Source organism: Schistocerca gregaria, chromosome 4 (assembly GCF_023897955.1).
Source record: "Schistocerca gregaria isolate iqSchGreg1 chromosome 4, iqSchGreg1.2, whole genome shotgun sequence".
Taxonomy (NCBI): Eukaryota; Metazoa; Arthropoda; class Insecta; order Orthoptera; family Acrididae; genus Schistocerca; species Schistocerca gregaria.
In genome coordinates, this window is record NC_064923.1 from 351,546,097 (window position 1) to 351,570,735 (window position 24,639).

A 24,639-nucleotide genomic window follows, 5' to 3' on the forward strand; every position below is an offset into this window, starting at 1 on the left:
TGCTATAAAAGAATTCCATGCAGTGCAGAGCACTGAAATAAATTTGGAGTAAGAACCAGCATACATGGTAAGTTAAATAAAAATTTTTACAGTTTGATGAGACAAAAATACTGCTTAAGTCCATTTTACCTGCTGCCCCCTGTATAACTGCCCCTGTTACACAATATTTAATCTTGCATGTTCCAGAACAACAGCTTTTAGCCATGTCTTCTACAGTCATTGTTTTAGTCACTGTTGCCATTTCATTTGATTCTGTATATGTATTTGCAAATTAGTCAGTCAAGTGGTTCACTAGAAACATGTTTCAATTTACAGCTTATGAAGTGTACTAACTATTGTTTTCTATTAACCTATATAAATTGTTTATTAACTTGTGATAAACAAGAACAGCACAGTGGAGAATACATCAGGCCATCACTAAATGTTTATTTCCCTAACAGATTATTGTATCATTCAGTTGTTAATGAGATAGACATAATTAAACTGCAAAGTATAGTATTGAAATTAAATTAGAATTTAATTGTTTGTTAATGGTCTGTGTATCAACAACTGTCAATATGAAAATACTCCTCTCCTTGTTCACATATAACACATTTTTATAAACTTCACCTCTACTTTTCACAATTTTCTTTCCTCTCACAAATTTAAATAAATTTTTTGGAAGTAATGCTTTGGCAGTATGGAGATGAGAATTTAATAACATTTATTTACAAGTTATTAACTCTGTAATAAGTTCATTAAAATATATTCATCTATTACGTTTCGGTTGTTACAACAATAATGAAAACAAGTACATTTGTATTGTTTTGCAGTGTTATCGAGATTTGAAAATGATGTCATAAGTTTTTGGTGCAAGATTAAATCCCCCAACAGCAGTAGGCTTCAGGTCAGTACCATCAGCAGGAACAAGTTGAAATTTTTGCAGGACTCCAGCAAAAGTTTGGAATAAAAAACTTTTTGCAAATTGCTCCCCCATACACCTACGTCGACCTGAAAGGCAAATTAAAACTCTCAGATATGAAGCACAACTTATTTTATCATAACTCTTTCTAGTAGCACTAACTCACCAAGACCAAACGGCAAAAATGTGTCATCCTCTCTAAGTAGTCCAGTTTCACTAATGAAACGTTCTGGTCGATAAACTTCAGGATCACCCCAGAGTTCTTTATCCATAAGCAGTGACCAGTAGTTTACCAGCACAGTTGTATTCTGCATCAGAATGCATCATTTACTTTATGTTAGCAACTGCTTAAGGTTAGAAAGCATAATAAATGTCTCTGTTTATGTACACTTTGCACATAGTAGTATTAATTTTCTTGATCTTATTTTTCAGGTTATAAATAACAATGTCATAAAAATGTTTTGAGTTTAGAAAATTCCATGTATAACATACATTATTAGAAAAGAAATAAAACACAGAGAATATACCAACACAATAGTCATACTTATACAGAAAATTTTCTTTCTGCCTTGAGCAGTGAAGCCGCAACACCAAGGGAAAAGTATGTCAGTTACCAAAGTTACTATGAGATGTAATAAAACAGTTTGTTTACAACAATAACAAAAAATAAGAATTGGACTGTTTGCTGACAAAATGGTTGATTTGCCACATTGAGCTATTGATAACTCGAACACATGTACAGTGTGTTAATTTTAACCGGAGTCATTGAACTATCTCAAAAACTACACATTGTATTAAAAAAAGGTTATAGTTCCAATTTGTTTGTCTTGGAGGGTGACATCCAATTATACCACACTCAACCTACCTCCTTACCCCACGAGAAAGGTGGCTGGGGCAACTTTGTAATCTTCAATGGAAACCATTGGTTTTTATTGCAGATTACAATTCTGTGAAAAATTGACATACGTTTTGACTGAAGTATTTCCTTCATTTTTCCACAGATGACACTGTAATTGGAGAAATAGAAATGAGAACACAATTGCAGTTTATGCCTTGCTATTCAACAACTCTTGAATATCCACTGCACGTGTGACCCCATGCTGCGAGAATAGGACAGACCATTGTTTTATATCTTCTAATTGGAAGCCCCATTGCCAACATTGTATTCCTCCAAAATTTTGATGAGAGGTCTACTGAAGGTTTCACTGTGTCTATGTACAGAGCTGTGACACATCAACACAGGCAGTACATTGAGACTAGACCTCACATATTGTGCAGACATGGAACAGATATCAGCTGTAAACATTAAATACTTGCACAGTGTTTATTGCCTGCACACCTACACATCATCTGGAAAACCGATGTGCAGGTGGACAACGAGTGTTGCAACATGGAAAAAATAGTGAAATGATCCTAATTTACAAAGAACGTAGGAGGAATGTTGAGGCTGCTGTTGCTCTATATCACAAGTGCTTTCCATAGAAAGCTCACACTCATTCATTCTTTTACGAGGTTGTGGACAGACTTATGTCTGACGGCAGTGAGCAGACCATCTAAAGAAAGTTAAGCAAATGTGTTACAGGAGAAGGAAATGAAATAGCTGTACTAGTGGCAGTGAACTCCCAGATAAGCACCCAGCAATTACATTACAATTCCTTTATGTTTGTAGGTAGCATTTTCACAATACTGCATCATCAAAAGTATCATCCACACCACGTCGCTGTATCAGGAACATTATGCCACCAGTTTCAATAATTGGGTAGTGTTTTGTGAATGGGCACGTGGACAAAATCCAAACAACACCAACATTCTCAGCCTAGGTGCTATTTTCCAGTGAGTCTACATTCACAAACCATGGTAGCATTAACGGGCATAACATGCGTTACTGAAGTGTAGACAGTTCCCTCTCGTTATGGCAAGCTGAGCATCAATGTCCCTTGTAAGTTAAGATATGGTGTGGCATGATGAGTAACAAATTCATTGTTCTATATTTTGTCAATGGGACATTCATTGGAAGCAAATGCCAAACAGTTTTGGAAGAGAAACTACTGGTTCTACTAAGGATGTTGCCCTGGATGTTCAACAGTGTATGAAGATCACACAATTGAAACACAGGAGTTATTAGACAAAGGTTACACTGGGTGGTGGATTGGCAGTGGTAGCCCTACTAACTGACCTCCTAGGTCACTGGATTTGAAGTTGCTGAATTTGCTTCTATAGGGGCATCTAAGAGTTAAGGTGTACCAGCAAGTGCAAACAGATCATGAAGACATGGTTGACTGCATCAGAAACACCTGTGCTGATATTTTGGCAGATACGCTTCTGTCCTGTGTATGGTCATTTGAAAAGAAGATCACTAAATGCATTGAAGTTGGTGGTACTATGTTTGAAACACTTACTGTACTCGGAAAAGTTGAGTAGCATTCACCTCAAGCCATGGCCACAGTAGCACACAGAGCAATGACCTGTTTGATATGTAGGAAGAATACAACATTGTGAATGGGATTTCCAATTACAAGTTACTAAATACTAGTCTTTCCTATCCTTACAGCATGGAGGTGGGGTCTCAAGTGTTATTGGATTTTCAAGAGCCATTGAGAGACCTATCACAAATTACAATTGTGTACCCACTTATATTCCTCCAATTACAGCATCACCTGTGGAGAAACAAGAAAAAGCTTCAGACAAAAGTATGTAAATTTTACCATAGAATCATAATCTGCAATAAAAAATTATGATTCCCATTGAAGATTTCAGAGTTGTGCCCACCACGCACTCATGGGTGGGATTGTATATTGAATGAGGTATGTCCCTCTCCACGACAAACAAATTGGAATTATAACTTTTTTTGACCAGATGTGTGGTGTTTGAGATATTTCAATGTCTTCAGTTAAAATGAGCACCATGCAAAGGCCTACTTCTCAGAGACCATAATCTCTATACCAGCATATGCAGTACTAACTTGCTTTTGAATGTGAATGCTTTGGAATGATCTTGACTTATCTTCAGGAGAAGTTGAGCATTTGGGTCTTTCCTACATCTTCTGAGAAGATTCTGTCTTATTGTAGTATATAGCTACGAGTCTATTGTCAAAAATATGCTAGCTGCTGCCTAAAAGATGAACTGTGGCAGATGCAGCATCCATGCCCAGTGAGTGTAGGACATTGACTGAATAAGGTGTTTCAGTCTGTACATAGCTTAAGATTGGATTAGATATACTTTATGTTTCAATACATCTTTAGTGAGGAGATCCTCTAGGATGTAGATGATGCCAGAAAAAAAGAAAAAAACGCAATAAATATTTACAAATAAAACAAATATTCTAATGTACTTTCCACAGATCTCAATTGGAATGGTCCTCACAGAAGCTGACTAAGTAGAAAATATCTTAAATGTATTATTGTTTAAAAGGCAATAAATAACTTATGATAAAACATGGAAATGTTCAGTATAAAGAACTCCATGTGGTAATTCTTAGATTATAATAACCATAGATCATTCAATAGAAAAAACAATTTACAGCACATCTTATTTACAGCAATTACTTTACTGCACTGAATTTGTGCAGAAGTCAGGTTGTACAAATACTTGCCCTATTTTTTATTATTTGTAGCACATACACAGCTATTAGTCTACTAAGCAGTTCATCAATGGTGTAGGAGCTGGCAAGCAATAAATCCTTTAGGCTCCTTTAAAACAGAACTTTATTAGTACCATAATTAAACTTTATATAACTTCTGGCAGGTTATTAAAAATGTATGTTTGTGAATAATAGACACCTTTCTGGGCCAAAGTAAGCGACTTTATATCTTTTTGGAGATTATTCCTATTTGTAGGATTGATCCATGAACTGAGCTGTTGGTGTGAAAAAGAGATATATTTGAAAGATTAATTTCATTAAGGAATAAATTTATTGGGAAGCAATATTGGCATCAATAATTCCATAAGCATGCCTCCACAGGAAAATTCTTGAATATACACCACAAATAACTTTCATTGGACGTTTTTGAATTCAGAAAACTTAACTTTGCTTGATGAGTTACCCCAGACAATAATCCTGCATGACATTATGGAATGAAAGTAAGAACACTATCTTTGGGAGGAACAGAAATGGTCTTAAATCAGTTCTCATCCTACTCCCACCATGTAGCTTGCTTGTCAGTCAACCAATCAATCAATCTCTTTATTCGTCCATTAACAATATACATTGTATGGATGCAGTCAAATACTATATAGTTTCTTATCTTTAATTCGTTTCAAAAATTTGGATAATAAATACAACCTCCCTGTCTACCAAGGTCCCCCAAGTACATGGTCTGTCAGCTGCTGAATATTTCCTCAATCAGAGCTCATCTGATCCCAAACCTATTACTACCTTCCTACTCCCTTTAATGATGTTTATGCTTATCAACAACTACTTCACCTTTGAGGGGCAGATATACAAACAGATTGGCGTACAATCATAGGAACCAGGATGTCTCCTTCCCATGCCAATCTTTTCACCAGTCACTTGGAGGGAGCTTTCCTGGGATCCATAAGTTTCAGGTCCTGGTTTGGTTTATGTACATTGATGGCATCTTTACCATATGGACTCATGGTGAGGCTGACCTGTTAAAATTTCTGGAATCTCTGAATACCTTCTCCCAATTAAATGTCATGTGATCATATTCTGAACCCTGTGCCACTTCCCTTGATGATGATCTCACCCTCATCAAAGGCGAGCTACACACTACTGTCCACATAAAATCTACTACCAAACAACATACTAACATTTTGACAGTTGCCATCTGTTCCATGTCGAACATTTCCTCTCATATAGCCTTGGCATTCAAGGCAAACATATTTGTTCAGATGCAGACTCCTTACAGCAATACACCACCATTCTCACATCAGCCTTCACAGGTCATAATTACCCCACCAGCCTAGTTTAAAAGAAGATTTCCAGGGCAATCACATCCAATCCTGGTACTGCTTTTCCCTCCAAAAAACAACTTTAGAGTGCATCACTGGTCACTCAGTATAATCCTGGTCTGGAATGTATTAAACAGTTACTTCAACAAGGCCATGACTTCGTAAAATCATGCCCTGAAATCCACGGTATACTGTCAGACCCTACACTCCTGCACCTATCTCCCTACCTTACGGCTCCTATCCCTGTGACTGTTCCCACTACAAGACTTGACCTAAGCACCATCCTGTGACTACCTATACCAGCCGTGTCACTGACAAAACATATACTATCAAAGGGAGAGCAACCTATGAAATGACACATGTCCTATAGCAACTGTTATGTAAACACTGTTCAGCCTTTTACATCAGCAGCACTACCCTCAAATTATCATTAGGATGAATGGTGTAGGCAGAGGGTGTACACTGGCAACATACAGCATCCTATGGCAGAGCATTCTCTACAACATGCCAATCATGACCTTGGTGCACGTTTCACCACACACACCATCTGGATTCTCCCCAGCACACCTCATAACTTCATATGTGGGAACCAGCATTACGACACGTCCTTAGTTCTCACCACCCACCTGATCTTAATTTACATTAATTTTTCCTGCCTCAGCGTTTCTTCACAGTAACTACTCCATTTATCACTCTGTTTTGGTTTCCTACATCTTTCATTTTCTTACCTGTCTATTTTTGTCACCCCCCCTCCCTTTTCTATTACATGCATTGCGCTTAGCTTTTCACTCTTACTAACTCAGACACAATGTTTAAGTAGTATCCTCTGTCTTGCATATTACCCTGTCTAGCTCTCAGGTTTTCAAATCTTACCTGATGCAGCCCCAACAATCAGTTTTTCCTTCTCATCCTGTCCAGTAAGTCTGCTCTGATCCCAGTTCTGGATGACTTTCCTAAAATCTACCGCTTTTCATAGATCTCTCCAGTTCTTATCCTTCAACCTCTTCCATCCCCTTCAACACTTCTACTGAAGAAGGTGCCACTGGCTCCAAAAGACTGACTATTCATAATCTACTATATGTGCATTTTGCTGCCATTTGGTGAGTGGATTTTTTTATTTGTCCAGTTACCTTATTTTGACACAAAATTGTTCAATAGATATGCAATATTTTATCAACATTAATAACCAAGATAGAAGTCTAGCCTGTTACTAAGAAACAACTTAGTAATTAAGTGGACTTAATCACTTGGTGATGCTAAATATATGCTCACAATGCAGTTGTTTGCTCAAAATTAACCTCTTTTATCATTTCATTGTATAAAACAATTTCATCAGTAAAGAATTCATGGCAATAAGTTTCCAACGTTTTACGAAAAGTAGTTTTTTTTAGAAAACAATGCATAACAGTTTTTTTGAATGGTTGAAAGTAATGCTGTAGAAGAGCCTACTGGGTGACACTAGTGACAGGAGGTGAATTTTCTGTTAATAAACCTAAGTTTTTACATCTTACAACATAAAAAATAATATCATCAATAAAAGTTCATAAATAGCATTATATAATATATATAAAGTATAGAAATATTGATCGAAACATCCAGCACTTACTTTTGAAGAACAGGTGGAGCCTATGCATTGCCATTTTCACAAACAGGAGCAAATGCTTGAGTGTTATACTGGAAATTCAAACAATTTGAGGAGGCACAATCTTAAAATACTATGTATCAGTGCCAAAATGCTATATGGAAACCATTCAGATTGCCTTATTTAATTTAAACTCTTTAACCCCCGAACATCAGTTTAACCAAAACTCTATCTAGAATTACAGTCATATAAAAAACAGGGCCTACATAACTTAGTCCTATTTGGCCAATTACATGTTACAATTGTTTCCTAGGAAACACTTACAGAAATTACATAACTATATAATAAAGCATAAGCTGTAATTGTGCAAACTATAAATCAGAAAAAATTAAAATTATAAGGGAGAAGGAGAACAGGTTCACAATTAGCATATTTAAAACAATGTATACATGATCTTATATGGTTCTATTAGAATGAAATTGTTTTTTTTTTGTAAATAACAAGAAGTGTAAAATGCCATGAAGAAATTAAAATAGGGAAGAGGAGGGAGAAGGGTGGATTGAGGAGGGACGGGAGATGGAGGTGAATTATTAAACAGGATTATCTTGATATCTTGAAAAATATTTTTAAACTTTTTGTAATCCTGTGACTACAAATCTTCCATAAAATGACTATTTTTAATTAAAATAATGTGAAAACATTATGGAACAGCCACAGTAATGCAGTTGTTTAGAATTTTTAGTTTGTACTATCTAGTGTCAAGAACTAGGCAATAACTTATGAATATTTTATTGGCCAACGGCCAATATGTGCATGTGACACTGCATGCGTAGTAAACAATTAGGCTTTTATTCATCTAATGTAAAAATAAAAACATGGGGGGAAGTGACACAGAGGTGCATAGCCTGGGGGTAACATATAGAATGGTGTAGCATTCATCACAACAAGAATATTCTGTAGTGGCAAACTCTATTGCATTACCAACTACCAAGACCCTAGGTTGATGGTAGAAATGTATCTATAAGTGTTCCATAAATAGACTCAAAACCAGTTCTTGGTGAAATCTATTTGTTCATTTAGTATTTCTGTTGAAAATTCCAAGTTCTCAAGTGTATTTAAAAATAGCCTTTTAGGTGTGTTGTGCAGAATTTTAAGATAACCTTAAATTTCACTGAACATGTGGCTGCTTTGTAAAAGATACTTTTTGTGCAGCCTTTATTGCTGTCATGTGGTTGGCCCCTAAAATGATTTTTGAAGGACCTAGTAGTCTGTCCTATACAAATTTGTTTGCAGTTACCACTCATAATACTGTAAACATCTGCACCCTAATACTTGTGACTCGTGGCCTTAATCAAGTGTAAGAAATTGTTTCCTAATTTACTATTAGTCTTTAACCCCAAAGCATTATTATGCCTCATGAATGTGTTTACTACATGTTCAGAGAATGTTTCTTTACATGTCATACTAATCCTTATTGTTTGTTGCTTGTGCTATTTATAAGCAAATTTTACAGACACCTAATTTCTTTACCATTATAACAATTAGACCTTGCTGTCTTTCCTGTTCTAAAATATTCAATTCTTTTTCAGTGTCACTCTCATTTACAGGCAGCTTTATTAACCTATTTAGCAAAGCCCAAAAGTAGGCTCATTTGTGCTCTCTTGGGTGGCATGCATCTGCTGCTACAATGGCTTCTGTAAACATTTGCTTCCTAAAAGTCCCTAATGTCACTTTGCCTGTAGAGCTATTCATAGTTAAACCAATAAAATCTGAAGCTTAACCAACTTTGTGTTCAGCTGTAAATTTTAAGTTGGTAACCACACTGTTAAATTTTACAGCTACATATCTGATCATTTCATCATTGCCTTTTATTACTATAAATGTGTCAACCATAAATCTGCTATAAGCAACATTATTACTCCATATTTTTGGGTATTTGGTAATAATACTGTTATCCAAACGATTTAAGAAAATATTGGCTACTCTGCCTACTAAACCATTTCCTATCCTAAGCTTGCTGGTTGATTATGATATTTACTATTAAAAGAGAAATGACTGAAAGATAAAGTGAACTGTAACATAATGATCAATTCTGTAGCCCCACCTTGGCAAATTTTTTAGTGTTTTGATAAATTATGCTTGGTAATATCAATGGTATCTGAAATTGGTATCGTAGTGTATAAGTTAACAACATCTAAGGAGGCTAGTTGAGCATTTCCTGGTAGGACTAAATCTTTTGTTTTTTTCCACAAAATGGTATGAGTTCCTCAAGGAAAAGCACCTCTCCAACATGTAAGATTCTCTAAGCTTTTTTATGGAGATCCCTACACTTCTGATCTTCAGGTGCAGCCCAACAGTTCTTCAACTGGGTTCACCTGTGATTGGATTCATTATTGTTACTCTAATCCTATATCTGTCTGCTGGATACACAGAAAACAATGTGTCTTTAATTTCATTTTCAAGGCTGCAGTCAATTTTTGCACAGGTTTACATTTAATCTCATATCACTATTCATGAAAAGGTCCATAGTTTTGTAGTAATGCTGGCAGCACCATAAATGTTTCACTGCACAATGCACATCATAGCTGTTAAGTGAGGGAAATTAAGCGAAATGAAAGGAAAATATGGGAAATGATGTGGAAGATATGTTCCAGTGAGGAAATGAAAAAGTGAGGGGAAACTTTTGCCAACATGAGGTATTTGCTAAGTTCAGCAGACTACTATACTTTATTAAACAAAAACAAAAAGGTAATATGTGTCTGTACATGGTTTAGGTATGACTGGCACAGTGAAATTTCTGTTTATCAGTTCCAGTACAGGAACAAACACAGGTTTAAAATTCATAAGCTTGAGCCATCACTAGGAATGCACAAGTTTGATGGTTCTGTAAAAACACTAAAAGATTGTCCCTAGCAGAGACCATGCATAATGATGAGTAAAAGTAAAGAAGGCACTGTTGTGTGCTGCCTTCACATGTGAAACAATGAACAAAACTGTGTGGTAATTGAACAGGAAGATCTGAATGGGTGCTTGGTACTGGGATAAAGCAGCACAGAGTACAGGGTATTTATGTGTGATGCCGCACATGGAATTAATGGCCTCCAGTAATCAGAAGGTGGCTGTCCAAAGTGACTTGGGAAAACAAAGGGAAAAATGGTTTACAAGCTACAAACTGGTGGATTGTGACTTGCCCTGCTCGGGAAGCTATAACACTGATAAGCTATCTACCTGAAACATGCACAGAGCTGACCCACTGGATTAGTCCTGAAATATTCATTGTGTGGTGGTCGTCAGGTCCTCATTGAAAGTGTTGGGTCCAAAACAAAAGCACTAGTTCACAAACAGAATCACTGATTCACAAACGGTAGCATTGGTACACAAACAAAAGAAAATGCATTCACACAGATGCTGCATTAACTATTCATCACTCATGCATGTTGAAAGATGACTGCCTCAAAGGCAGATGAGAAAACTGAGTGAAAGTGCCAGTGGGCAGATTGCAGTAATGGGAGGGAAAGACATTCTTGTCGATAGGTGTCTACTGTGGAGCAGGTGCTTTGGAGAGCATCTAGGGGCAACTCTGATGGAAGTTGTCCACCAAGGAGACTGTGGGATTTAGCAAATGTCCGAATTTAAGAAGGTGCCACAGAGACCCCCCCCCCCCCCCCTCCCTCTCACTATGAGAGGAGGTCACTGGGGTAACATCACTGAATGCAGCTCTGGGACACCAGGTGCTAGTGTGGGTGCTACGGCAATGAGCGTTAGTGGTGGTGATGTTGGCAAGAGATAGTTGAGGTGGTGGCATCAACAGAGGACAGGGAGACCTCATCTGTCAGCAGCATACGGGCATTGTCGAGGGTGAGCATGCAAGCCGACTTTAACCTGTCAATGGACAAAATTGAAGGGGCACTGTGCAAGCAGATGCTAAATATTTCATCGTGTCCTTGTAAAATGAGGTGAGTATCTGAGTGTTGTGAACATAGTGGGACCAGCAGGTGTTGATATGTAGCATTACATAAATGCATGATGTGAGGTCACTGTGCATAAACATCTTACACTCACCTTGACAGGAGTGTCTTATGTCCATTTGCAGAAGCGTTCACTATGATTTTCATTAGTTCAAAAGTTCAGTATAAACACCAAAAGTTCACTACTAGCATAGGGTGCACATAATGATGAATGAAAGTAAAGGGAAAACCGTGGCAACCTGTCATTGCATGTGAAAGAAGTAACTGAACTGTGTGATGATTGAATGGGAAGAAACACATATTTACATGTGTCACTGCATGTGGAATTAATGTCTTCCTGAAATCAAATGCTGCCGAATTCCATCTGGTCCAGGAAGCAATGCACAATGCCATCTCACCGGATTTGTCCTCAAACAGTCATCATGCAGAGGTCCTTGGGTCCTCATTGAAAGTGATGGTCCAAAACAAAAAGTACCGGTTTACAAACAGAAGCACTGGTTCACAAACAGAAGCACTGGTTCACAAACGGAAGCACTGGTTTGCAAATGGAAGCACTAGTTCACAAATGGTAGCACTGGTTGACAAATAGTAGAGCTGGTACACAAAAAAGGAGGCTCAGATGCTTTGGAGAACATCTAGGTGTTAATGCAAGGGTCAGTAATCTCCTTAGGCAGACTGTGGGACTAACAAAATTTTAGAATTTAATGTGGCACCACAGTTTGGTACATCATCACAATTACAGTTTATGTTGTATTATATAGTTATAGTTATTTCTCTGAGAATTAGTTTGAATTTCTGGAAAATATTGTAATATGTAATATGAGAAAATGGGAACAAGTTACGGAATGTTGCACTACTGCCATGTGTATTGTTAGCATTAATATTGCACTAATATTTATATGTTTGCAATTCTGGATGCCGTTTTGTTTAGACTGGTGTTTGATGGTTAAGAAGATTTCATTAGACAAGGCAGCCTGGATGGTTGTCACATGCTAGTGTTGACACTGATGTTTGACGTTTCCAGGATGTGCCTTCTATGATTGTTTGAATTTCCTGTATGGTGCTTATGCATTTACTCTCATTGGTTGAAAGTTCAATGCATGAGCGCCACCTGTTCTTCAAAAGTACATGCTACATGCCTCAACTGATATTTCCCTATTTTGTGATTATTATATAATATGTATGAACTTTTACTGGCGTTATTATTTTATACACTGTAAGTGGTACAAAATTATGCTTGTAACAGACTGTTAGCCTTATGTAGCTTAGCACCAACCAGTAGTCTCTTTGACTGTATCATTTTATATTTTTAATAATATTATAACCAGCCGACCAGTTGCAATGGATAAAGAAATTCTTTACCTAGGTTTCAACAAATATAAATTTGTCTTCTTCAGAAGGTAGCCTAAGGATAATGAACATCAAAGATTACATTAGAAAAGTTGATACTTAAGTCAAGAATAAATTTTAACACAAATTAGAGAACTCTTGCATTACAGAAATATGTTAAAGACGACTGGTACTTATAATTTTACATTAGTTACGACTAATGTACCATCGCTGTTTTTACAATTGTCGGCATAGATCCATTTGTCAAAAATGAAAGATAGCCCTAGAATTAGGGTTTGCCATGTAAATACAATTTAGTTCATGGATCTTGCAGAGCCCACAACCGACTGAGTGTAATCAGCGAGCGTAGTTACTCTGAAACCAGGGCAGGTGTCTCTCGTGCCGAGAAACAGGTGCCAATTGGCGTACAAGGACAAAGTGTAAATTATCAGTATTAATAACGTCCTTAGGTAAAGTGACAATAAAAAAAGAAGGAAATTAACACTGTCATTATGACAGTATGGCAGCATTGGTACAAATAATGTAGTCAAACATCAAAAAAGCACATTAAACACGGAAAAATACACCAGATTGTTATTGGTTGGAAGAAGAAATTAAAAACAAAATTGTAGATCTAAATTATAAGATTAAAGTTAAACTAGATAAAATTAAAAGAACACCAAATAAGAATAAAGAAAGACTTGTGTTTGTTGCCTAATTTTTATGTACATATTATAAATCGTCGGTGACTGACGACAGTTAAGTTGATATATATTTTTATCTCCATTTATAATCTACTAAAATTTATGTTTGTTAACTAATACATTTTAATTAATTGTTACTTGTAAATGTGCTGTATGTATAAATAAATTTGCTTCAAAAAACACTTACAAACAACAACTCATAATAACCTTATGGCTGCTAAAGCAGAAAGTATATAATTTAATATATTTATTCTTTAATATAATTTTTAAAAACAATACTGAAGTCTCTAATATATTTAATTATGGGCAATGTATTTAAAATAAATGATTTTTATTATAACTATTATTATATTATATTATATTATTATTAGGTAAAAGGCATAGTAGATTGTTTTTGTATGTTCTGGATCGTTAGATCAATCTGAGGGAAAATAAAAAATTGTGAGTGTTAGTGAGTAATTTTTTAAGGATTAGTCTAGTGGTCCAGAACATAAAAAAACAATTTACTTGTTTATTTTTTTATGTTAAATGTTAAAAGTTAATATTAACACATAAAAATAACTATGTAAACGTATCTTAACATTAACATAAAAATAAATATGAAAAACATATGTTAACATACATTAATGCTTGTTTAACATTTATTTGTTTTACTGTCATTTCGAATTTAATTGATCTTTGTTCCAAGTTTAATTAATTTATCTTCATCTTCCTCCAACATCATTAGAAAAATTATTAAAACAAAGACTGCTGCTGCATAGCAGTCAGTTAAATAGATAAATAATTAAAACAAAATTAGAAACATTGCTACCTACAAAGTACATAAAAATTAAAACCTTTTTCAGTAAATTCGTCCACAATTGTGTTCTTTTACAACTTCTTTATGTAGAAAATCGTCTTTATAATATTTATCAATATCTTTGTCGCATTCTTCATTCGAATCCATTCACTTTCTTCCAAATAACATTTATTAATTGCTTCAAGAATCTTGTTTAAATATTTGTGTCTACTTCGTTTATTTAAACTTTAAATTCTACGAAAGCACCTTTTTGTTTCTCATTAACTGTAAATTTTACACAACAATTTTTGAGTAAAACTAAATCTAAACTTTCGTTTTGGTATTCTTCATGTATGAAACTATTTAATTTTTCTCTTGTATCTTGGTAATGCATTTAATTCCTAAAAATAGATCTATAATTTACGTGTTTCTGTCTTCTTCCATTTATTAAACAGATTTTTATTATGTTGGAGAGAGACTGATTTTAAAATTAAAGAATATAAACTAGATTCATTACAAACATAGTGTTTCTTTCATTACTTTTAAACCCTAGTAATTTATTGGATTTAGATAAATGTTCATGTTGTACTTTTTCTATATAAATTTATTTCGATTAAATGTATAAAATAATTATTCCTAAAAATGTTACATCTCGGGAAACAGATGTAATCGTTGATGTAACTAAGAAAACTATAGAAAAATAGTGGTATCTGTTATTAATTAGTTATTTAGGATATAATAGTTGCCATATCTGCTGTGCAAAATATGGAAATTTAATTCGACCTTGTTATACTTTTGGAAATTGTTATATTGGCAAGTATGTAGTAAATTTAGCTGGACTTAATTACAAATATGCCCCATTAATGTTAGACTTTTTTAAACAGAATAATATAGTTTCTCGAGATAAATTCTAAGCAATTAAAATAGATACATAAAAATATCTAGCAAATTATCTGTCGTCAATCACCGATGATTCGTATGTAATATGTACAAAAAATTAGACAAGAAACACAAGTCTTTCTTATTTCTTATTTAGTGTTGTTTTAATTTTATCTAGTTTAACTATAATATTGTAATTTAATTTCTTTTATTATATGTTATTATTGTTGGTAAAAATATAAATACAGATTTAAACTTCGATGATGTTGATATAACGCTCAGTGAAGCTGATAAGCTATATAAAATATTTAATCAATAATGGTACATAAATAAAATGTTATAACTGTAATACTGAAAGTTTCTGTTAAAACTATTCCTGCAGGTGTAAATAGAATTGTATTTGGTGACATAATTTGAAATTTAAACATTAATAAATTTTAATCTTTATAAATGGAAAATCATGGTTCACATGATTCTCATATTTATTTTCTAAAGTGTAAAAACATTAGTGATACACATAATCCACAAAGAGTAGCAACTAAAAATGAAAGACAAATAATTGAAGGTCTTTGTACAGTTTGTAATTCCAAAAAGAGTAAATTTGTTAAAAAAGCTTTTTAAGTGGTGATAAAGGCTTAAATAATATTCGTTCAAATATAATGAATGAATTAGATAAACCAATAAGACAGAATTTTAAAAGAAGATCTAATGTTTCTCTTAATATAGATGATTTATGGCAAGCTGATTTAGTTAAATGGATTCTGGTAATTTGAGAAGGAATTTCTAAAATAAATAAAGGATATAAATATTTATTGGTTGCTATTGATGTCTTTTCCAAATATGCTTGGGTTATTCCCGTTAAAGATAAAACACATAAAAATGATGCTTCATGCTTTTCAAAAAAAAATTCTATATGGTTAGCCGAATAATTTCCAAACAGATAATGGTAAGGAATTCTATAACAAAGAATTTAAAGAAGAAATATAACGTTAATCTATAATGAACTATTTCAGAATTAAAACCATGTGTTGATGAACGATTGAACAGAACACAAAGAAAAAATTTGCGAAAATTTGCTTTACAAGGAAATTATAAATGGATCAATCTAGTTAAAGATCTAATTGATGAATATAATAACACAAAATTTTCTACAATGAGAATTAAACCAACAGATGTAATACAGTTATCTTTGCATTATATATGATATTTATAATCATCAATCATCTCTTTTCCAACCTTATATTCACCATGTCTTCTAACTGATGGTAAAAATTCATGAGTACTACATCTTTTAAATTATTTAGCCTCTTCTTTTTTAGAAGATAAAATTAATGTATATATCCCTGGTTCATTGATAAGTATAGTATTTTTTTGTTTATTTAAATGTATGCTATTCATAGTAGGCATTGTTTAAATAAATTTTCTAATGTAATTCGATCATCAACATCAACATTTACTCTAATAGCTTGTTTTGGATTAATATATTCTAAAATCTTAGCAACATCTTTAGCTTTAAACCATGCATTATTTTCTACATCAATGACCATAAAAACGTGTTTGTCGTTGGATGTAAGCTTGTTCTTGAACAAATCTACAATCGATTCCATTTAAGAGAAATATTTGTTATTAGTTTTGAGAAAAATAAATAGTACCGAATTTCGTAGTTTGTATTTATGATTAAATTAAATTGTAAAATGAAAATAACGTTATGTAATATATAGTTATTTTAATTTTATATAAATGAAGATACTTCTGTTATAACTGTTTGTGGAAATAGTAGTAGCTGCACCATGCTTGGAATTGCAAAAGAACAAGGTAGTTAAATATTTCAAAGATTATGGTCACTTAGATATTTACCAAAAAATTAAATAACACAAGTTAGTGATGAATTGTTAAGAGAATCATTAATGTTATATTAACAAACACACAAAATCTTGAGGTTACTGGTGAATTAAATGAAGAAACATTACGTTTTATGATCATAAGATGTGGTGTAAAAGATTCGTTTGATAGCTGTAAAACTGGTATGTATAAATGGAATAAAAGGAATATAAAATGGAATTATAAAGGTGCAAATAAAAGAGTATTAGCATTAACAAATGCGGCTTTTAGTTTGTTGCAGAAATGTAGTGGTATTCAGTTTATTCATGATATCAATGAAGATGATATTTCAATTACAGGTAAAAGACGAATACATTTATATGAATTTAATGGCTAATGTTGATCAAAGGAGTTAGAAGTTAGATCATGTTTTTTTTCCAAATGGGAATAATTATCCATTAGAAATACATATCGATAAAGGTGAAAACTGGTACTTGGAAATACGCCAAAACAAATCTATTTGAAGTTTCAGATGAAATTGGTCATTCATTAGGTTTCGAACATTCAGATGTATTTGAATCAATAATGTATCCTTATTATAATACTCCAATTTTAGAATTATCTCAAGATGTTATTGATGCCGATAAAAGTTTATATCAAACACAAAAACATGAAATTGGTCATGCATTAGGTTTCGAATATTCATATGTATTTGAATCAATACTGTATTCTTATTATAATACTCAAATTTTAGAATTATCTCTAGATGTTATTAATGCCAATAAAAGTTTATATGGAACAGAAAAAAATAACAAAAACTTCTATTACTACTCTTCTGTCACCTAAATCAATTGAACCAATTGAATCATTATGTGAGCTTAAGAAATTTGATCACCGACTTTTTGCAAATGGAATTTTGTACAGTTTTCATAATAAGTGGGCTTGTATTAATGGGAATAAACCGCAATTAATAACTTGGTTAACATTTTTAACTCAAGATGTACAAAAAGTAGATGGAATATATCAATGACAATGTGGTGAAAGTGTCATATTCGTTAATAATATGTTTTAAATGGTAAATTTACACACATTACAATTAATTTTGGGATATCCGAATCAATAACTACAATAAGATTACATAAAAATTCTTTATTGAAGAGCATGGTAAACACTTACTCAGGAAGAACTTTTTTATTCTTTATCGAATATTTCTATGTAAAATTAGATGAATGTACTACTACATATAAATCACTTGGAACTATAACCAGATAATTTCCAGGATTACCACCATAAATGAATTCATATTTAAGTTACACAAATGGTCTGTAGCATTTTTCATAGATGATATTTTCTATGAATACAGAGAATTTACAAAAAATGTAGTTAGGGCTAGTACAACAGATTTATCTTTATTTGGTATTGGTTGTAATAAATATATTGAAAGATACCGTACAAAAATTAGAGATTTTAACTTTTTTATAACTTTCATAAAAATTATTTCTTATAAACGGGAACCAAAATGAAATGCAATCTAAAATGTCATTTTCATTTTACAATTTAATTTAATCATAAACACAAACTACGAATTTCAGGTACTACTTATTTTTTGCAAAACTAATAACAAATATTTCTCTTAAATGGAATCGATTGTAAATTTGTTCAACAACAAGTTTACATCCAACGATAAACAAGTTTTTATGGTTATTGATGTAGAAAATAATGCATGGTTTAAAGTTAAAGATGTAGCTAAGATTTTAGAATATATTACTCCAAAACAAGCTATTAGAGTAAATATTGATGTTGATGATCGAATTACTTTAGAAAATTTATTTGAACAATGCCTACTATGGAGTAGCACACATTTAAATAAACAAAAAAAATACAATATTTATCAATGAATCAGGGATATATATACATTAATTTTGTCTTCTAAAGATGAAACTAAACAATTTAAAAGATGGATTACACATGAAGTTTTACCATCAATTAGAAAGCATGGTGAATATAAGATTAGAAAAGAGATGATTGATGACTATAAATATCATATATAATGGAAAGATAACTGTATTACATGTACAAGAATTGAATAATTTAAACACATAAATAATTCAAATAACAGATGATAGAATTAAAATGACAGATGATCATATCCAAATTTTCAGAAAAACAGCTAACATTGCTTCAGATATAATAGGCAAAAGAAATGAAGAAATAAATAATTTATTACCACATGTAGTTCCTAAAACAATTGATGACAGTTTAAGACCAACATTATTTCTTTTAAAATTATTTGATGATGAATGTGAATGGAACTATTATGCCATTACAATAAACAAACAATTACAGAAACAACAATATAACATCGAAGATAGGCATCCAAATTGTGAAGAAATGTTAAGATTGAACTATATTCCTAATTAAATAAATCTGTATCAACAAATGAAAGAAAATTTAAGTATTGTCTGTCATCAAATTATTTCAATATTTTGAATAACTATACAAACGAACAATTTATCGTTGTTGTTGTTGTCTTCAGTCCTGAGACTGGTTTGATGCAGCTCTCCATGCTACTCTATCCTGTGCAAGCTGCTTCATCTCCCAGTACCTACTGCAACCAACATCCTTCTGAATCTGCTTAGTGTACTCATCTCTCGGTCTCCCTCTACGATTTTTACCCTCCACACTGCCCTCCAATGCTAAATTTGTGATCCCTTGATGCCTCAAAACATGTCCTACCAACCGATCCCTTCTTCTAGTCAAGTTGTGCCACAAACTTCTCTTCTCCCCAATCCTATTCAATACCTCCTCATTAGTTACGTGATCTATCCACCTTATCTTCAGTATTCTTCTGTAGCACCACATTTCGAAAGCTTCTATTCTCTTCTTGTCCAAACTAGTTATCGTCCATGTTTCACTTCCATACATGACTACACTCCAAACAAATACTTTCAGAAACGACTTCCTGATACATAAATCTATATTTGATGTTAACAAATTTCTCTTCTTCAGAAACGCTTTCCTTGCCATTGCCAGTCTACATTTTATATCCTCTCTACTTCGACCATCATCAGTTATTTTACTTCCTAAATAGCAAAACTCCTTTACTACTTTAAGTGTCTCATTTCCTAATCTAATTCCCTCAGCATCACCCGATTTAATTTGACTACATTCCATTATCTTCGTTTTGCTTTTGTTAATGTTCATCTTATATCCACCTTTCAAGACACTGTCCATTCCGTTCAACTGCTCTTCCAAGTCCTTTGCTGTCTCTGACATAATTACAATGTCATCGGCGAACCTCAAAGTTTTTACTTCGTCTCCATGAATTTTAATACCTACTCCAAATTTTTCTTTTGTTTCCTTCGCTGCTTGCTCAATATACAGATTGAATAACATCGGGGAGAGACTACAACCCTGTCTCACTCCCTTCCCAACCACTGTTTCCCTTTCATGTCCCTCGACTCTTATAACTGCCATCTGGTTTCTGTACAAATTGTAAATAGCCTTTCGCTCCGTGTATTTTACCCCCGCCACCTTCAGAATTTGAAACAGAGTATTCCAGTCAACATTGTCAAAAGCTTTCTCTAAGTCTACAAATGCTAGAAACGTAGGTTTGCCCTTCCTTAATCTAGCTTCTAAGATAAGTCGTAGGGTCAGTATTGCCTCACGTGTTCCAACATTTCGACGGAATCCAAGCTGATCTTCCCCGAGTTTGGCTTCTACTAGTTTTTCCATTCGTCTGTAAAGAATTAGCGTTAGTATTTTGCAGCCGTGGCTTATTAAACTGATAGTTCGGTAATTTTCACATCTGTCAGCACCTGCTTTCTTTGGGATTGGAATTATTATATTCTTCTTGAAGTCTGAGGGTATTTCGCCTGTCTCATACATCTTGCTCACCAGATGGTAGAGTTTTGTCAGGACTGGCTCTCCCAAGACCGTCAATAGTTCCAATGGAATGTTGTCTACTCCGGGGGCCTTGTTTCGACTCAGGTCTTTCAATGCTCTGTCAAACTCTTCACGCAGTATCGTATCTCCCATTTTGTCTTCATCTACATCCTCTTCCATTTCCATAATATTGTCCTCAAGTAAATCGCCCTTGTATAAACCTTCTATATACTCCTTCCACCTTTCTGCCTTCCCTTCTTTGCTTAGAACTGGGCTGCCATCTGAGCTCTTGATATTCATACATGTGGTTCTCTTCTCTCCAAAGGTCTCTTTAATTTTCCTGTAGGCAGTATCTATCTTACCCCTAGTGAGATAAGCTTCTACATCCTTACATTTGTCCTCTAGCCATCCCTGTTTAGCCATTTTGCACTTCCTGTCGATCTCATTTTTGAGACATTTGTATTCCTTTTTGCCTGCTTCATTTACTGCATTTATTAATGATATAATTAGTCTGTATAATCATCAAACTGAATTTCATATCATAACTTTATTTTTATTTACCCAACTGTTATGCTAATTATCAAAACGTAACCATTTGACATAATCTTTATCATCTTTCTTTTTTAAAACTTTTTCAACTAAGTATACATCTGGATATTTCGTTTTCTGTAGTTCTTGTTAATAAAATTACCTTTTATATATTTTAATTTATATGTAATTGGATCAGAATAAATAACATCTTCAATTTCAAATATTTCTGTTAGCTGTACATTCTTTTTAAAAAAGGCCTGTATGTTTACTAATTCTCACTTTATCAGCTATTTTAAATGTAGTGTCAGCTTCATTAGAGACAATATTAGTTATTTTCAAATTATTTTCATTTACTTCTAATGGTTTATTTTTTTGTAGAATGTTTTTTGTTATTATATTCATCTATTAGATCTTTAACTAGATTGAACCATTTATAATTCCCTTGTAAAGGAAATTTCTTCCACATTATTTCTTTAAGTTCAAGAACATATACTTTTAATTCTGAAAAAGTTGAATAATGATTAACGTTATATTCCACCATTAGTCCTTTAAATTCTTTTTTATAGAATTCCTTACCATTATCTGTTAGTAAATTATTTCGCTTTCTATGTAAAATTTTTTTTGAAAAGCATCAAGCATCATTTTTAGCTGTTTTATCTTTAACAGGAATAGCCCAAACACATTTTAAAAAGACATAAATAATAGTCAATAAATATTTATACCCTTTATTTATTTTAGAAATTCCTTTTAAATTACTAGAATCCATTTCAACTAAATCAGCTTGCCATAAATCATCTATACTAAAAGAAACAACTATTCTTCTTTTAAAAGTCTTTCTCATTGTTTTATGTAATTCATTAATTATATTTTCATGAATATTATTTAAGAATTCGTCAGCACGTACAAATCTTTTTTAACATAATTAATCTTTTAAGAATTAAAAACTTTACCAAGACCTTCAATTCTTTGTCTTTCATTTTTAGTTGTTACTCTTTGCAGATTATGTGTATCAGTAAGTTTTTTACACTTTAGACTATAAATATGATAATCATGTAAACCATGATTTTCCTTTATAAAGAATAAAAATTTCACCAAATACAATTATATTTATATCTACAGGAACAGTTTTAACTGAATCTTTCAATATCACAGTTATAAAATATGATTTATGTACCAAAACTGATTGAATATTATTATTTATTTTATACAGCTTATCAGCTACACTGACTGTTATATCAACATCAGCGAAATTTAAATCTCTATTTATATTTTTAACAACAGTAATATTTCTTTTAAGTATGAAATCATTGTCAAATTGTACATTTTTTGTTCACCACCTGTCATAAAAGAAAATTCAATTATTTGCTTACCATTTACTATTTGTTTAGGATTACCTAACTGTTATAAGTATGGTGTAAAAAATGTTTTTGAGAAATTATCTGAAAAAACTTTTTCTATTTCGTTTTTTGAGAACCAATTCCTGATAATGTTGTAATTATCTTCATGAATTTGATCAGTTTTTTCATTAAACAATGTATTCGTAACATAGTTATTAAATTGTATTAAAATGCTTGTGTATTCAGGTTTTGTAACATATTCCATTTCTAAGTACTGTTAAGTGACAGCATTTTAACCATTTACTGGATCTTTTATAGCTACTGTTCTTCTGCCATTAAAATCAACAACAGGTTTACTTGTTTTACAAACGCCTTGTAATTCTTTCTGGACTAGTTTAATTAAATTATCAATTTTTGGTTCTAAATCTTTTTTAACTTTTGATTCCAATGAGCATATATCATATGATGGTTCCTCATAAGTTTTGATCTTATTTCCAAAAATGTCAGTTTATTAAATCTAAAATAGTATTAAGATTATAATTTTCACATAACAATTTTAAAGCGAATAAACATAAATGACCACATATTACTTCATCAAAATTTTCTATTCTTTCTGAATTGTAGTGTAGTTCATTTTTCCTAAATAGTTAACTAATTATTTTGGTATATTACCAGCAAATGAATCAATAACAATTTTTTTATTTTTATATTTATAATAATAATTCCAATGTGTACCAGGTTTTTCAGAAATATCTAAATTTACTATATTCAATTTTAAATGGTTTACTTACTAATTCATCTTTCATATATACACCACGAAAGAATTTAATTTTTTGTTGTTTAGTAATTCTTCTATACCATGATTACTTAATGCATTACGATATTTATTACTTACCTTTTGGATTTTTTTTGTTTTCCTTATATCGGTTCCAGCTTTCTTTCCCATTTCTAATTTATGTCTTTTTGTTCTTCTAATTCTTTATCAGCTTTCTTCTTGTATATAACTGCATTTGCAAACGCTGCAGAACCACCGGCTAAAGAACCAATTGTGTTAAATATGGTAATGCAGCTAATAATAATGGTAAAAATCCGCATTCATGTTGTGTTAATCCTTTACCATCGTTCTTTCTTGTTAGTTATTCAATAACTTTTTTAACAACAGGAATAGCTCATGTAACAAGCAAATTGCCACTGTGATATACCTTTTGCATTTCCTACCTTAATGTTTTCATCCTCTTTAAAAGCAAAGAGAAAAGATGAGGTGGTAGTAGCCCAGCGTCGAGCCTGTGCCTACCGTCAGGTATTTTTGACTTTCAGATGTTAAAAGACAGTGCAGTTTTTGTTCTTGTACAAGTGGTTGGAAGGAAGGTTTCGCTCAGTGAGTGAACGAGTGAGAACCGCCATTTTTAGCGAGTAATTGCAGACCGCCATTGTGTGTATTTTCTATGTGCATCGAACAGAAATATAGTAGTGTTTTATTAACAGAATATTTGTGAGAGTTATTATTATTTCAAGTAGTAAGGCAATAAGAAGAACGGAAGCCCACCTGTGTACTTCGGAAAATTACAAAGATTCGAATATAACAACACGGCCACAGTCAAGGAGACGGCGATCGGACATAATATTAATAATTGGTTCGCATAAAATACTATGAAGACGATTTATTTATATAAACATAAATTAAAATGATTCCTTTCCCGTTACAGGCAACGCCTAGCTTATTGTGCTTGTCCTTCATGCCAAAGAATTAATCTCTTTAATTCATCCATTTTAAAAAACGCCACACATTTCAACATTTTATTATCATTCATTCCCTATCCTATTATATTATCATTTTATTATATTATACCAGCAACTTTCTATTCTTTTTTCCTTTTTTGAACATCTGCTAAAAATGGTTCAATTGCATTTAATTGTTCATTATTTAACTTTAATTTAATCGCCTTTGGTTTTGTTTTGCCACTAGGTAGCAAAGTATCATCAATTGTAAAGTTATTCATTTATATAAATAAA

General features: G+C 32.7%; 1 protein-coding gene across 1 annotated transcript in view; it reads right to left on the bottom strand.

Annotated features, from left to right (window-relative positions):
- Nucleotides 1-814: 814 nt before the first annotated feature.
- Nucleotides 815-24,639, bottom strand: part of LOC126267723 (methyl farnesoate epoxidase-like) — a 134,696-nt gene continuing 110,871 nt past the window's right edge. The window contains exons 5-6 of the mRNA XM_049973024.1: nucleotides 1,068-1,209; nucleotides 815-990 (exon numbers count right to left, since the gene is read on the bottom strand). Of these exons, the coding sequence (XP_049828981.1) occupies nucleotides 815-990; nucleotides 1,068-1,209 (318 nt within the window). The remainder of the gene's footprint in view (nucleotides 991-1,067; nucleotides 1,210-24,639) is intronic.